Source organism: Poromitra crassiceps, assembly GCF_964638095.1.
Source record: "Poromitra crassiceps genome assembly, chromosome: 8".
In the NCBI taxonomy this organism is placed as follows: Eukaryota; Metazoa; Chordata; class Actinopteri; order Beryciformes; family Melamphaidae; genus Poromitra; species Poromitra crassiceps.
Genome location: NC_139629.1, coordinates 22087555 through 22100817, shown reverse-complemented (window position 1 = coordinate 22100817; position 13263 = coordinate 22087555). Strand labels below are relative to the sequence as shown.

The following is a 13263-nucleotide window of genomic DNA, read 5'->3' as shown; positions in this document are numbered from 1 at the left end:
CAGTGAGAGGCGACAGAGAGAAAGGACCAGAGGATGCAGGAGAGAAGCAGTGAGAGGCGACAGAGAGAAAGGACCAGAGGATGCAGGAGAGAAGCAGTGAGAGGCGACAGAGAGAAAGGACCAGAGGATGCAGGAGAGAAGCAGTGAGAGGCGACAGAGAGGAAGGACCAGAGGATGCAGGAGAGAAGCAGTGAGAGGCGACAGAGAGGAAGGACCAGAGGATGCAGGAGAGAAGCAGTGAGAGGCGACAGAGAGAAAGGACCAGAGGATGCAGGAGAGAAGCAGTGAGAGGCGACAGAGAGAAAGGACCAGAGGATGCAGGAGAGAAGCAGTGAGAGGCGACAGAGAGAAAGGACCAGAGGATGCAGGAGAGAAGCAGTGAGAGGCGACAGAGAGAAAGGACCAGAGGATGCAGGAGAGAAGCAGTGAGAGGCGACAGAGAGGAAGGACCAGAGGATGCAGGAGAGAAGCAGTGAGAGGCGACAGAGAGAAAGGACCAGAGGATGCAGGAGAGAAGCAGTGAGAGGCGACAGAGAGAAAGGACCAGAGGATGTAGGAGAGAAGCAGTGAGAGGCGACAGAGAGAAAGGACCAGAGGATGCAGGAGAGAAGCAGTGAGAGGCGACAGAGAGAAAGGACCAGAGGATGCAGGAGAGAAGCAGTGAGAGGCGACAGAGAGAAAGGACCAGAGGATGCAGGAGAGAAGCAGTGAGAGGCGACAGAGAGAAAGGACCAGAGGATGCAGGAGAGAAGCAGTGAGAGGGGACAGAGAGGAAGGACCAGAGGATGCAGGAGGAGAAGCAGTGAGAGGCGACAGAGAGGAAGGACCAGAGGATGCAGGAGAGAAGCAGTGAGAGGCGACAGAGAGGAAGGACCAGAGGATGCAGGAGAGAAGCAGTGAGAGGCGACAGAGAGGAAGGACCAGAGGATGCAGGAGAGAAGCAGTGAGAGGCGACAGAGAGGAAGGACCAGAGGATGCAGGAGAGAAGCAGTGAGAAGCAACAGAGAGAAAGGACCAGAGGATGCAGGAGAGAAGCAGTGAGAGGCGACAGAGAGAAAGGACCAGAGGATGCAGGAGAGAAGCAGTGAGAGGCGACAGAGAGGAAGGACCAGAGGATGCAGGAGGAGAAGCAGTGAGAGGCGACAGAGAGGAAGGACCAGAGGATGCAGGAGAGAAGCAGTGAGAGGCGACAGAGAGGAAGGACCAGAGGATGCAGGAGAGAAGCAGTGAGAGGCGACAGAGAGGAAGGACCAGAGGATGCAGGAGAGAAGCAGTGAGAGGCGACAGAGAGAAAGGACCAGAGGATGCAGGAGAGAAGCAGTGAGAGGCTACAGAGAGGAAGAACCAGAGGATGCAGGAGAGAAGCAGTGAGAGGCGACAGAGAGAAAGGACCAGAGGATGCAGGAGAGAAGCAGTGAGAGGCGACAGAGAGAAAGGACCAGAGGATGCAGGAGAGAAGCAGTGAGAGGCGACAGAGAGAAAGGACCAGAGGATGCAGGAGGAGAAGCAGGGAGAGGCGACAGAGAGAAAGGACCAGAGGATGCAGGAGAGAAGCAGTGAGAGGGGACAGAGAGGAAGGACCAGAGGATGCAGGAGAGAAGCAGTGAGAGGCGACAGAGAGGAAGGACCAGAGGATGCAGGAGGGAGGTGACAGAGAGAAAGGACCCGAGGATGCAGGAGAGAAGCAGTGAGAGGCGACAGAGAGAAAGGACCAGAGGATGCAGGAGAGAAGCAGTGAGAGGCGACAGAGAGAAAGGACCAGAGGATGCAGGAGGGAGGCGACAGAGAGGAAGGACCAGAGGATGCAGGAGGAGAAGCAGTGAGAGGCGACAGAGAGGAAGGACCAGAGGATGCAGGAGGGAGGCGACAGAGAGAAAGGACCCGAGGATGCAGGAGAGAAGCAGTGAGAGGCAACAGAGAGAAAGGACCAGAGGATGCAGGAGAGAAGCAGTGATAGGCGACAGAGAGGAAGGACCAGAGGATGCAGGAGAGAAGCAGTGAGAGGCGACAGAGAGAAAGGACCCGAGGATGCAGGAGAGAAGCAGTGAGAGGCGACAGAGAGAAAGGACCAGAGGATGCAGGAGAGAAGCAGTGAGAGGCGACAGAGATGAAGGACCAGAGGATGCAGGAGAGAAGCAGTGAGAGGCAACAGAGAGAAAGGACCAGAGGATGCAGGAGAGAAGCAGTGAGAGGCGACAGAGAGGAAGGACCAGAGGATGCAGGAGGAGAAGCAGTGAGAGGCGACAGAGAGGAAGGACCAGAGGATGCAGGAGGAGAAGCAGTGAGAGGCGACAGAGAGGAAGGACCAGAGGATGCAGGAGGAGAAGCAGTGAGAGGCGACAGAGAGAAAGGACCAGAGGATGCAGGAGGAGAAGCAGTGAGAGGCGACAGAGAGAAAGGACCAGAGGATGCAGGAGGAGAAGCAGTGAGAGGCGACAGAGAGAAAGGACCAGAGGATGCAGGAGAGAAGCAGCGAGAGGCGACAGAGAGAAAGGACCAGAGGATGCAGGAGAGAAGCAGTGAGAGGCGACAGAGAGAAAGGACCAGAGGATGCAGGAGAGAAGCAGTGAGAGGCGACAGAGAGGAAGGACCAGAGGATGCAGGAGGAGAAGCAGTGAGAGGCTACAGAGAGAAAGGACCAGAGGATGCAGGAGAGAAGCAGTGAGAGGCGACAGAGAGGAAGGACCAGAGGATGCAGGAGAGAAGCAGTGAGAGGCGACAGAGAGAAAGGACCAGAGGATGCAGGAGAGAAGCAGTGAGAGGCGACAGAGAGAAAGGACCAGAGGATGCAGGAGATAAGCAGTGAGAGGCGACAGAGAGGAAGGACCAGAGGATGCAGGAGAGAAGCAGTGAGAGGCGACAGAGAGAAAGGACCAGAGGATGCAGGAGAGAAGCAGTGAGAGGCGACAGAGAGAAAGGACCAGAGGATGCAGGAGAGAAGCAGTGAGAGGCGACAGAGAGGAAGGACCAGAGGATGCAGGAGAGAAGCAGTGAGAGGCAACAGAGAGAAAGGACCAGAGGATGCAGGAGAGAAGAAGTGAGAGGCGACAGAGAGAAAGGACCAGAGGATGCAGGAGATAAGCAGTGAGAGGAGACAGAGAGGAAGGACCAGAGGATGCAGGAGAGAAGCAGTGAGAGGCGACAGAGAGGAAGGACCAGAGGATGCAGGAGAGAAGCAGTGAGAGGCGACAGAGAGGAAGGACCAGAGGATGCAGGAGGGAGGTGACAGAGAGGAAGGACCAGAGGATGCAGGAGGAGAAGCAGTGAGAGGCAACAGAGATAAAAAGGACCAGAGGATGCAGGAGAGAAGCAGTGAGAGGCGACAGAGAGGAAGGACCAGAGGATGCAGGAGAGAAGCAGTGAGAGGCGACAGAGATGAAGGACCAGAGGATGCAGGAGAGAAGCAGTGAGAGGCAACAGAGATAAAAAGGACCAGAGGATGCAGGAGAGAAGCAGTGAGAGGCGACAGAGAGGAAGGACCAGAGGATGCAGGAGAGAAGCAGTGAGAGGCGACAGAGATGAAGGACCAGAGGATGCAGGAGAGAAGCAGTGAGAGGCGACAGAGAGGAAAGACCAGAGGATGCAGGAGAGAAGCAGTGAGAGGCAACAGAGAGAAATGACCAGAGGATGCAGGAGAGAAGCAGTGAGAGGCTACAGAGAGAAAGGACCAGAGGATGCAGGAGAGAAGCAGTGAGAGGCGACAGAGAGGAAGGACCAGAGGATGCAGGAGAGAAGCAGTGAGAGGCGACAGAGAGAAAGGACCAGAGGATGCAGGAGAGAAGCAGTGAGAGGCTACAGAGAGAAAGGACCAGAGGATGCAGGAGAGAAGCAGTGAGAGGCGACAGAGAGGAAGGACCAGAGGATGCAGGAGGAGAAGCAGTGAGAGGCGACAGAGAGGAAGGACCAGAGGATGCAGGAGAGAAGCAGTGAGAGGGGACAGAGAGGAAGGACCAGAGGATGCAGGAGAGAAGCAGTGAGAGGCGACAGAGAGGAAGGACCAGAGGATGCAGGAGGAGAAGCAGTGAGAGGCGACAGAGAGGAAGGACCAGAGGATGCAGGAGAGAAGCAGTGAGAGGCGACAGAGAGAAAGGACCAGAGGATGCAGGAGAGAAGCAGTGAGAGGCGACAGAGAGGAAGGACCAGAGGATGCAGGAGAGAAGCAGTGAGAGGCGACAGAGAGAAAGGACCAGAGGATGCAGGAGAGAAGCAGTGAGAGGCGACAGAGAGAAAGGACCAGAGGATGCAGGAGGAGAAGCAGTGAGAGGCGACAGAGAGAAAGGACCCGAGGATGCAGGAGAGAAGCAGTGAGAGGCGACAGAGAGAAAGGACCAGAGGATGCAGGAGAGAAGCAGTGAGAGGCGACAGAGAGAAAGGACCAGAGGATGCAGGAGAGAAGCAGTGAGAGGCGACAGAGAGAAAGGACCCGAGGATGCAGGAGAGAAGCAGTGAGAGGCGACAGAGAGAAAGGACCAGAGGATGCAGGAGAGAAGCAGTGAGAGGCGACAGAGAGAAAGGACCAGAGGATGCAGGAGAGAAGCAGTGAGAGGCAACAGAGATAAAAAGGACCAGAGGATGCAGGAGAGAAGCAGTGAGAGGCGACAGAGAGAAAGGACCAGAGGATGCAGGAGAGAAGCAGTGAGAGGCGACAGAGAGAAAGGACCAGAGGATGCAGGAGAGAAGCAGTGAGAAGCGACAGAGAGAAATGACCAGATGATGCAGGAGGGACCTCGACTTCTAACAGGTGTGATGGAGCCAGGCCAGATGAAACCCAGTTCATGTGTGATGTGATAATCAGTACCCACACCTCTCCTCTTCCACGACTCGCCTTAGCCTCTGCCCTTTACTCTCCTCTACCTCCTGAATACTATTCGCTTATTCAATGGGGGGGGGGGGGATATGTGCAATTAAAAATAGTTTTTTAGCCACTGAACTTTGTATTTGAATTCATTAAACATTTTTGCAAAGGGCAAGGGAGAAGGATAGAGAGGGGGAAGAGGAGAGAGAGAGGGAGAAGGATAGAGAGGGGGAAGAGGAGAGAGGGAGAAGGATAGAGAGGGGGAAGAGGAGAGGACAGCTTTGTGGGATTTTGATATTAAAGTCTGCAGCCTGCAGCGATAAGGCACTATTAACACTGTGTGAGAACTAATTTGAGACCTAACACAAATAATTAAGCTGCGTTCACACCGACCTATTACCGTAAATTCCGGACTATAAGACGCACCGGTCTATAAGCCGCAGCACCAAAATTGACTATTTTTTTCTTCTATAAGCCGCACCGGACTATAAGCCGCGGGTGTTTTGATGTTTAATTACCATATGAAAGGGTTCGTGCACAGAGAGGAATGTCGGGAAAGAGATCGCTGTTTGGGGAAGCTCCCATTTATTAACATTTCAACAAAACAAGCATTACGGTAGGGTAGGCTATAGGCTATAAGAAGCTCCCATTTATTAACATTTCAACAAAATAAATACCGTAGCTATAAAAAATAAAACAATAATAATAATAATAAAACAATCCTCAAAAGGATAAAGTGCTGTAAAAACAATAAAACAATTCTCAAAAGGTTAAGGTGCAGTAAATAACTGGAAAACAAAAAACAATCCTCAAAAGGATAAGGTGCTGCCAACAAAACCAGGTACCGTAATCCTTCTCTTCATCTTTTAGGTGAAGGTGCAGCAAACGGCTGTAAACAGAGTCAAAGTAAAGTCACTAATCCTCGTCTTCCTCGTCTTCCTCTTCTTCCTCCGTACTGAAACCAGCAAAGTCCTCAACTTCAGTGTCGGAAACGAACAGGTTCAGGGTGGCTTCGTCAACCACTCCTCTCTCTCCTTCGTTGTCGCTCTCAAAACCAACGAACTCCTCTTCGTCACTGTCGGAATCGAACAGCCTCTGAAGGCCCTCAGCTGTGGCGGCATCCTCCTCTTCATCACGCAGCAGTCCAGCCTTTCGGAACCCGTTGGTGATCGTGGATGTCTTAACACTCCTCCACGCTGTCAGGACCCACTGGCAAACTTGTGCGAAGGTTGCTTTCCTCATGCGCCCTGTTTTTGTGAATGACTTGTCACCGCTCGTCATCCACGTCTCCCACTCAATGCGCAGCGCCACTTTAAATGCGCGATTGACACTGATGTCGAGTGGCTGGAGATGCTTGGTCGTGCCCCCAGGTATCACAGCTGGAATGCTGTTTGTGGTCTTGATGGCTGCTTTGACCGAATCGGTTATATGAGCCCTCATGCTGTCCAGGACGAGCAACGCTTTCTTTTGGTGAAAGAATCCTCCAGGGCGCTGGACGTAGCACTGAGACAACCACTCCTTCATGACACTTTCCATCATCCACCCTTTCTTGTTGACTCTGACGCAGATACCACTGGGCATTTTCTCTTTCGGCATCGTAATCCGCTTGAAAATCACCATTGGCGGCAGCTTTGCTCCAGATGCTGTGCAGCCTAGAACACACGTGAAATTGGTTCTCTCGTGACCTGTGGTTCTCAACGTGATCGACGATTCACCTTTCTTGTTCACAGTGCGAGTGAGTGGCAGGTCGAACGTCAAGGGCACTTCATCCATGTTTATGATCTGCTCCGGTTCGATGGAATAATCCTTGATCTTCCTTTGTGTGTATTCGCCGAAGTTTGCGATTTTCTCCTGGTAGTCGGGAGGGAGTTGTTGGCACACAGTTGTCCGCGCCCTGACAGACAGTCCCTTTCGTCTCATGAAACGGAAGCACCAAGATGGCCCACCTCTGAAATGTTCAATTTTCATCTCGGTGGCGACTGTTTTTGCCTTCAGTCGGATCTGCACCGTGGAAACGCCTCGGCCGTCTGCTCGCTGGGTCAACACCCAGTCCTCAAGGGAATCTTCAAGCTCCGGCCATCTGCTTTTGTGGCCTCTGAAGGACTTTTTCGTCTTCTTACACTGAGACAGTTCCTCCTGCTGCTTTTTCCAACGTCTCACCATCGATTCATTGATGCCCAGAGTACGCGCGGCTGCTCTATTTCCCTCTTTTAGTGCGAGTTCGACTGCTTTCAGCTTGAATGCTGCGTCGTGTGAATTTCTGCGTACCTTCCCCATGGTAAGTGAGAGAGAGACTGCGGTCTTGTTGTGATTCCGGGCGCTGATGAACTTTGAACCGGTAGGAGTAACCGGTTGATTTCCGCCAATGATGTCAAGTCTTTAATACACAAAGGCAATTCAAGGTGCTTTACAAAAAAATAATCGAAAAAACAAGCAGCAAAGCAATGCACATAAAATGTGCTGATGAAGCTGTGTAACCTGTAAAATCCATCGATTTTGGAGGTCACCGAGTGGCCGTTTGCTTACCGTAATTACCATATGTAAGGGTTCACGCACAGAGGGGATTGTTGGCTGTTTGAGGAAGCTCCCATTTACCGTATTACCGTAACATTTCAACAAAACAACATAACACAACACCTTTGTTTATTTCGACAGTGCACACAGTGTCCGCGGTGTGGTGAAAAGAGGGCAACAGAGGAAATTAAAACAGAAGTGGATTTATAGGTAGAAAGAGTGCTAAAAAAGAGAGATTTTATTTGTATTTGGAATTTTTTTTCTGAAAAAATCCATAGATTAGCCGCACCGTTATATAAGCCGCAGGGGCCAAAAAACGGGAAAAAAGCCGCGGCTTATAGTCCGGAATTTACGGTACATTTTTTCGCTGGCATCGAGTTTACATACAAAGTCAATGCAAACGAGCAATTGAGCGTATATTCGCCCGGGAGAAAAATTGCTGGGCGTCCGAGCGAGAGGGCGAAAATACACTCCCTTCGCCCGAGATGAAATATCCCAACTCGAGCGAAATTACGCTGGCATCAGTCGCTCGCTGTTCAACGCTGATTGGCTGCCGTGTGAGAGTGAGTCAAGGATCACACTGGCTTGGAACAAACCGCTGGTTTATTGTGTGGCAACAAACCGCATTGACAGCTGATTGACAGGCTGACAGCTGACATGAAGTGAAGTCTGTACTAGGGATGTTCATTTTGAAAAATTTCCATAATCGAAAATCGGGGGAAATTAACGATCAATTATTGATTATCGATCATATTAATAATATTTTTTTAATATATATATATATATATATATATATATATATATATATATATATATATATATATTTTTTTTTTTTACAAAATGAATGCCTATGGCAGAAAATACGAAAGACAACGTGTTCTCCTCAATGAACTCTTTATTTCAATGTGTCTCCTCTCCAACACTCTGCTGTCCCCGGCACATGCCCGTGTGAATTCCCCATGTTTAAAACAGTTTTGTTGGCACAAAGGCCCGTGCCCAGCCAGAAAACTAGAGACTATATGAAGCTCCACCTCACGTTAGTCGGCTGTGCAATGGAGTGGGGCGAGGAGGAACGAATTCCACCCAAACCTAGTCCGCAAAAAAAAAAAAAATATATATATATATATATATATACCGTATATATTTTTTTTTTAATAATAACAAAATCGATAAAAATTCCACATGATCGATTCCAATCCTTAACGATCAATTATCGATTTTCGATAACTGATGAACATCCCTAGTCTGTACTACCGGTATAGAGCTTGCGTTAGGAGCACGCTGATAGGCTTAGCTTGTAAACAACTACGGTGGCTCGTAGTGGACAAACATCATGACATTGCGTAACGTTATAGCCCCCAGATGTCTGTCAATTTGTGTGCCTGTTGACGAGCGATTTAAACACAGCGACAGAGCGATTCCAAAGGGTTGAATCGAGCGACAGAGCGAAAAATAAATATCTCGGTGTGAACACAGCTTTAGCGGAGCCTTTCCCCCTTGGGATACGATACGATACGATACGATACAACTTTATTGTCAGCAGGCTGAAATTTGTTTTGCATCCAATGGCATTCTCCGTTCAAGAGTTACACATGAAAAACATGAAGACATGAAAGTTACACATGAAAGACACAACGAGACACAACAAGACATCCAGAACTAATCCACAGAATTACAAAAGGCAAGCAGTTCAAGAAGTTAACCTGTTCTGATTGAGCAGACCAATAGACTGGTGTACAAAAGAATTCTTCAGTCTATTGCGTCTAAATTTTGGGACTCTAAAGCGTCTCCTGGAGGGCAACAGTTGGTATTCTCCATTCAGAACATGCAAGGGGTCCGAGGATATACTGGTAGCTAGTCTAAGCATGCTTTTGATTTGAGCTTCTTTAAAAGAGTGAAACACAGACTCTACAGGCTGGCCAATAATCTTAGCACAGATTTTTAACTGGCTAAAAAACTTGGTTTTCAGGGAAACCGATAGGCTGTTGAACCAAGCCGTACTACAGTACAACATGACGCTCTGAGTAACAGAGGTAAAGAAAAGTGACAGAATCTGACTACTAGCACCAAAGGATCTAAGTCTACGGAGCGAGTAAATTCGCTTCTGAATCTTCTTACAGATAAATTCTATGTGAGGGATCCATGACAGGGCAGCATCTATCATCACTCCTAAATATTTATAAGAGGGGACCTGTTTGATACTCTCATTATGAATGATGACTGGGGGTAGCTGACAGTCAGGGGGAATGCCAAAAATTATCTCCTCTGTCTTCCTGGTGTTGATTACAAGAGCATTTTTGTCGCACCATTCCACAAGCTGGTCTACACTTAACTGGTACTGGCTTCGGTCGTCACTTTCCGTCAGCAGGGATATCAGAGTAGAGTCATCTGAATATTTTAGGAGAAACTGATTTGCTTCACTGGTGGTACAATCGGACGTGTAGAGAGGGATGTGACAAAGGACGTGGTGTAAACTGTGTGTGAGTTTGTTTGTGTGTTGGCGTTGGCGTGGGGTGGATGATGGCTGCATGGAACGCTTGATGGAATGAACATGATTGTGCTTCTATTACGGTGCGCATGCGGTATGAATTTGACATCAGGAGATGTGACTTGACGCACCCCAATTAAAAAGATGGAGGAAGTGAGAGTGAGAGAGCTGGTTATTTTAGACCAGCTGTTCTGTCTTCTCTGAGCTGTAATCCGCTCAGATCCAGCCTCTGCTTTATAATACAGAGTATCAGATAGCAGGAGAGGAGGGACATGATACAAATGAGAGAACGGATTTAAAGAACTGTAAATGTGCCTTTTCTTTTTTTTTACAGAGCCACATTTGGAACTATTCCCTGAATACAGAAACTGACAGTTTTAGCAAATGTTGGTTTAGCTTGAACAGTTATGCTATGAGACGTATGAGAGGCAGATGTAAATGCTGTCCAACCAGGAACCTGTCAACTTTAAGTTCAACTTTAAATTTGAAGTGACAAAATGACATTTACAAAAGCAGCTACTGTATGTGGGTTCAGTTGAATGCCCATTAGCAGCCATCTGCCAACTTTAAAAGAGGTCTTTTTATATGAGTTTTCATAGCGACGTGAAGCAACTGCAAGAGTTCCACAAAGCCCAGAATCCCAGTTGCTGCATGAGCGTCAGTCACAATTCACAAAACCTGCACAAATATTTAATGTGCCAAATAACAGTGGAAAACTAGAACGACCGCAACGCGGACTTATGCCTCCGCCATTAGTTCATTCTGGAGTCCAAATCGCCATTTGAGGCAAATTGGAAGAGATTCCGTCAAGGCGCTCCTGTGATGTTGTGTTACAGAGCTTGGAAATTGGGTATGTGAGAGGTCACAGTGACCTTGAACTTTGACCACCAAAATGTAATCAGTTCATCCTTGAGTCCAAGTCGATGTTTGAGACAAGTTTGATTAAATTCCGTCAAGGCATTCCTGAGATATCGCGTTAACAAGCTTGAAAATGGCGTTCGAGAGCTCACCTTGACCTTTGACCACCAAAATCTAAACAGATCATCCTTGAGTCCAAGTCGATGTTTGAGACAAGTTTGATTAAATTCCGTCAAAGCATTCCTGAGATATCGCGTTAACAAGCTTGATAATGACGTTTGAGAGGTCACAGTGACCTTGACCTTTGACTTTTGACCACCAAAATCGAATCAGTTCATCCTTGAGTCTAAGTAGATGTTTGAGGCAAATTTGATCAAATTCCGTCAAGGTATTCATGAGATATCGCGTTAACAAGCTGGAAAATGGCGTTTGAGAGGTCACAGTGACCTTGACCTTCGACCTTTGACCACCAAAATCGAATCAGTTCATCCTTGAGTCCAAGTCGATGTTTGAGACAAGTTTGATTAAATTCCGTCAAGGCATTCCTGAGATATCGCGTTAACAAGCTTGAAAATGGCGTTCGAGAGGTCACAGTGACCTTGACCTTTGACCACCAAAATCTAATCAGATCATCCTTGAGTCTAAGTCGATGTTTGAGGCAAATTTGATGAAATTCCGTCCAGGCGTTCCTCAGATATCGTGTTAACAAACATCGTACGGACGGACGTACGTACGTACGAAAAAATAAATAAAAAAATAAAATAAAAAATAAATAAAAATAAAACAGACAACATATCCCAAATACAAACTGCAATGGCAAAGCTCATCATCAGGAATGGAGAATAGAATAGAATAGAATAGAATAGAATAGAATAGAATAGAATAGAACCTGCAATTACGCTCATCCCCATAGGGGTCGCCAAAGAAAGCGAAATGTAAATCTTTGGTTTGGGTTAGGCTTCAATAACAAACAAGTAAAATGTAACTACCGGTAGTTGGAATGTAGACTTTGGAAACACTGTGACCATGACTGGGAATTGAACCAGGCCCTCCTGTGTGAAACTTTCAATAGCAGACACACTACGACGTGTAGAACGTTCATATTCACGTCTCTACTGTAGAAACATGGCATGCAATGTATTTTGGTCCAGAAAACGAGAAATGTTATCGTAACATATCTGTATTGATTGCAGAAACAAACTGCCAACCTTTTATTCTGGCGGCCATGCTGTCTCAAACTGAATAAATTATATGCACACATGCCATTGATTCTCAGCATAAACATTAGCGAGACAAATAGAGACATAGACACACAAGCAGGCACGCACACACGCACGCACGCACGCACACAGACACACACACACACACACACACACAAAAAAAAACATTTTCTTTAAACCCGCATTTTCTTAACGTTTTGGTCCAAGTGAAGTGTTATGCGATCTCTCCTGTTTCTAAATATATCTGTACCGTTTGGTTTGAACCAGTAAAACTATTTATATACGCATTTTACGAAATGTCTATGGGAAAATAAATGGCGGATGAAAATCTCTGGTACAGTGCTGAAGCAGGAAGTAGGCGGTCACTTTGCCTCTCTATACACACACTTACAGTTCTGTCCTCCTGCGTTGCTGATTCTGAGGGCGGTCAGGTTGTGAAGGACATGCTGGAAGTCAAAGGCAGACAGTGAAGGTTTCCATCTCTGCTCTTCTTCATGAAGCCTGTGAGAACAGTACACACACACACACACACACACACACACACACGTGTTTACTTCACTTTATTTATATACATGTTAACGCAAATCACAACACATTTCAGTGAGCCCGTCGGTCCATTTGAGAGCTTTGACTTAAGCAGCATGCAGTGGTGCTTAACACATCTTTCTCTTGACACTTCTACCCCACTGAGGCAATATGCAGCCTCCTGCAACATGTTATACAACGCATATCCCCCTTCACGTTCCAATGCACAGGTCGTGATCCTAACTTCAGTCAAATAGCTCGCTTCACATACTCAAACCATTCAAAATATATCTAGTGCTCCCATTGGTTGCATGACGTGAAACAAGAAATCTGCATACTAAATACACGCCACCGATTTAAAGTAGAAGATATAACCGATAATGACATGCATCACTTTATTGATCTTTGAACAATTGAAATTGCTTTTACAATTTGAGAATTCTCCACAACTAAGCAACATGTGTTGACACTTATGTGTTTGAGTTTTTACCGTGTCATCAAAAGAGGCATCATTGAAAAGTGCTGACTTCTACAGATAGCCAGTGTGGGGGACCTTGACTTCAACACATAGCCAGTGTGGGGGACCTTGACTTCAACAGATAGCCAGTGTGGGGGACCTTGACTTCAACAGATAGCCAGTGTGGGGGACCTTGACTTCAACAGATAGCCAGTGTGGGGGACCTTGACTTCAACAGATAGCCAGTGTGGGGGACCTTGACTTCAACAGATAGCCAGTGTGGGGGACCTTGACTTCAACAGATAGCCAGTGTGGGGGACCTTGATAATTGAGCTTTGCCATCTTCTGAAGGATGATCTGGAAAGCCAGCCAACACCCCGCCCACACTTCCACTAACATGTAGCAT

At 47.7% G+C, this 13263-nt stretch overlaps 1 protein-coding gene across 1 annotated transcript in view; it reads right to left on the bottom strand.

The window, feature by feature from the left end:
* lamc3 (laminin, gamma 3) overlaps positions 1-13263 on the bottom strand; it is a gene marked incomplete at its 5' end in the record, with an annotated part of 191099 nt that overhangs the window by 64891 nt on the left and 112945 nt on the right. Inside the window, one exon of the mRNA XM_083642378.1 lies at positions 12267-12376. Coding sequence (XP_083498504.1) covers positions 12267-12376 — 110 coding nt within the window. The remainder of the gene's footprint in view (positions 1-12266; positions 12377-13263) is intronic.